This window comes from Nanorana parkeri, unplaced genomic scaffold (assembly GCF_000935625.1).
Source record: "Nanorana parkeri isolate BGI_ZX_2015 unplaced genomic scaffold, ASM93562v1 scaffold205, whole genome shotgun sequence".
Classification (NCBI taxonomy): domain Eukaryota; kingdom Metazoa; phylum Chordata; class Amphibia; order Anura; family Dicroglossidae; genus Nanorana; species Nanorana parkeri.
In genome coordinates, this window is record NW_017306473.1 from 1,428,676 (window position 1) to 1,432,079 (window position 3,404).

Genomic DNA, 3,404 nt, shown 5'->3' on the forward strand with positions numbered 1-3,404 from the left:
GAATAAAATGGGCACAGGGTTAAAAAAAAAAAAATGTTATTCTACTGAAATCAAAGGGGATGTGCAAACAATAATAAATACATATGACGGATGGTCTCTTCTTGAAATGTGCTAGGAAGGGTTTCAGAATCATAAGTTGGACCTGTTAATGATACGGATAAAACATCAACATTAGCAGCCTGCTTGTGAAGTCAATACATAGGATTATGCAAAGTTTCTCAACAGAGACCTGCTCTCAAATGTGTATTGCACTAGGGCAGCCTTTCTCATCCCTTGATAAAATGTTCAGGTCTCAGGAAACCTCTGCTAAAATAAATATATAAAGGGGTTGGGGAAGAAGTCCCCTTTCATGGGTGGTCTCCCCCATACAATGGTGGCCAGATTACCACACTTACTGACTAGAAATTTCATTGGTGTCTTGCTGCTGGCACTGCCAACTGGCGCTGGACCCAGAACTATGCAGGCACCATCAGATAGGAGGTCAATCGGCCACAGGGCAACGTGGAACTCTATGGTTCCACATTGCCCTGGTTGAGAATGGCTGCACTAGATAATGCCCTTATTATAAGAAACCCCCCGGACGGGCACATGCCTCGGGTTGCACCCTGGCAGGACTCATCACCCTAGTTGTCTTTAGTCCTGTTTGGTGTTGGACAGTCCTTTCATGTATTTTCTTACTACAAAGCCCAGGCATACAGTCAGGAGCACCATGTACCCCATTGTTCCCTGCAAAGTCGGGGAGGTGTGCGGTGCTTTGAGGAACTGTTCTAGCCCCTGCTCCACATAGTGCATTTGATCATAAATACTAAGGAAGGTGAAAATGTGAAAGAGCTGGTGGCTGTGTCCTATAATGTCAAACAAGCCCGGCTGGATCCTCTCCGGGATCTTACTGACATTGAAGAAGGCTGCCACCAGCAGCCAGAAATATCTCCGGTAAAAATACACGAAGAGAGTGGGGTTCTTCCTGCCCAGGTCAAACAGCAGGCTCTCGATCATGACCGGGCACGCCATGCTCAGGGGCATCGCGAAGACAAACGTGCGGATGGCGAACGGGTAGGAGCAATCCTCCGAGCGGCTCTTGCAGCACGCCACGGTGCACGTCACCGCTAGGACAAAAGCCACGGGGAGCACCAGCTCGCTGTACAGACCCAGGAGCATGTTGTAATCCACCCGCTGCCAGCCCAGGCTCTGCAGGTAAGGGGTCATGACGGTGGGATCGAGCAGTTCGAGCCTGGGCAGCAGGTAGTAGTAATAAGCCACTGTGCTGGCGAAGCCGTAGTAGCTGATGGAGGCATAGTCCAGGAAGAAGAAGGCGGCACGCAGGCGCAGGGAGCGGCAGCTGAACACATGGGCTGTGCAACTCATAGCAAATGTCAGCAGCACTCCGGAGGCATAGCACCACAGGGGCAGCAGGGCAGGGTGGTTAAACGGTAGATCGCTGGAGAGGAAGAACAGCTGGTAGAATTTACTGACGAACAGCACCAGGGGGATGAAGTGTGTCCAGAAATTGAGGGTCTCGTTGGTGGGCTGGAAGATGGATGCTAGGCACTCCTGGGCGGTCAGATGCAGCCTCCTGTAGCCGGACAATATAAAGCACTCCACGAAATCATCGGGCACTTCGTCCCATCGCAGGAGGGAGGACCTGTCCCTGGTGTAGGTCGGCAGGGGCATGGTGCCCTCCCGGTGATGCGATCGCTGATCGGCTGGGTGACAGGCGGTGGGGAGCCCGTTGTGCAGGGGGGGGCTCGGTGCGGGATCCGGCCGTGTGTGCTGCAGGGAGAGCTCTGCTCCTTCAGCATCAATGCAGCACAAGCTCAGTCATCTAATGCACAGCCTGCACTACTCAGCATCGCGGTAATTCAAAGCCCGGAGGATTTCATCCTCTGGATATTATCGCAGAGCCCCCCCGCTAAAAAAAAAAAAGAGGGATGAAGTATGGGATCTGTCAAAGGCTCACCTCCATCCGAACCTGCAGAGGGGGTGTTCCTGACCTTGAAGTTTCTGACAGATGACAGGGAGACTTTACACCATAGACCGGCAGACAACTGATATGTGTCATCGAATGAACATCCAAAGCACACTGTGCAGGGGCATGAGGAGGATAGGGTTACCTGGAGGAGGGTCATGACCTGCTACCTATACTCCCCAAGCCACTTAATTTACTACCCGATGAGAATGTTTCCGAACCTATTGTCGCTTCCTCTTACAAAGGAACAGATGTGTGTGTTCTGCTGCCGGTAGAGTGCTGATGCTTTGTACATTTACCTATTGCATAGGGAACAGCAGACATCATTCTGCCAATGAGGACATCAAACATTGTGCTGGCCCCCCTCATTCTTTACATACTGGCATTGCTGCATCACATCTTGTGCTAAGCTCTTTGCATAGGATTAGATTTCATGTTTCAAGGTCAAGCTTAGGACAGATGGAGCAGACATTTTGATTATGTTAAACCACTTCGCTAATAAAAGCACACTGTGACCTGGAAAATGATGGCACTATTTTACTGGTCAGGTACCGCTCTCATTGTAATGACAGTTAAGCGTCTCCTGGTTACCAGGTAACCAGGGGACACTGAGCTGTCATGAGAGCTCAGCGGAGCCGGCCTTGATATCACGGCCCGCTCCGCTGAGCTCTCATTGTAATGACAGGTCAGCATCCCCTGGCTACCTGGTAACCAGGGGACACTGAACTGTCATGAGAGCTCAGTGGAGCCGGCCTTGATATCACGGCCCGCTCCGCTGAGCTCTCATTGTAATGACAGGTCAGCATCCCCTGGCTACCTGGTAACCAGGGGACACTGAACTGTCATTACACACTGAGAGCTTGGCGGAGCCACCGTGATATCACTGCTGGCTCCGCCAAGTTCTCAGTGTGTAATGACAATGACAGGATTTAGTAAGGGAAATACAAGGACGGACATACAATATTTTACGTTTTTAGGGATTTATTTGGCTAAAGCGTTTATTAATTTGCAGTCAGAATATCAGCGTTTGTATTTAAAGTTAACTGTAAAAAATGGAGCTTTACGTATTCGTATTTGTAATGAACGCAAGCTTGGAAATACAGCCAATTATATAGCGTCTAATACCAAATCATTACAGGGAAAAAATAAAACTACATTACAATAAATTTGTTTGTGAGACCCGATAGGAGAAAGGTTTGCTGAAATTATGGATATATTATACCTTTTTGAAAATGTTCAACATACAGTAATTATACATATATATATATCACGGTGGCTCTCATTGTAATGACAGTTCAGTGTCCCCTGGTTACCTGGTAACTAGGCGACGCTGATCTGTCATTGCAAGTGGCCGGAGCCAGCCGCGAGATGACGGCTGGCTCCACCCAATGGCCGGCCGTTCGTCCCGCTTCGGCTTTCACCTCGGTTCAGTCGAGCC

The 3,404-nt window shown here is 49.6% G+C and overlaps 1 protein-coding gene across 1 annotated transcript; it reads right to left on the bottom strand.

Moving 5' to 3' along the window:
* Window positions 1-536: 536 nt before the first annotated feature.
* On the bottom strand, window positions 537-1,671 carry PAQR9 (progestin and adipoQ receptor family member 9). Its single transcript, XM_018555632.1, has one exon. The coding sequence runs from the start codon at window positions 1,669-1,671 to the stop codon at window positions 634-636; it is 1,038 nt and encodes a 345-aa protein (XP_018411134.1). The 3' UTR covers window positions 537-633.
* Between the last annotated feature and the right edge of the window lie 1,733 nt (window positions 1,672-3,404).

Coding starts and splice junctions, on each gene's coding strand:
- PAQR9 (XM_018555632.1), bottom strand. CDS start 1,671: ATGCCCCTGCCGACCTACACCAGGGACAGGTCCTCCCTCCTGCGATGG.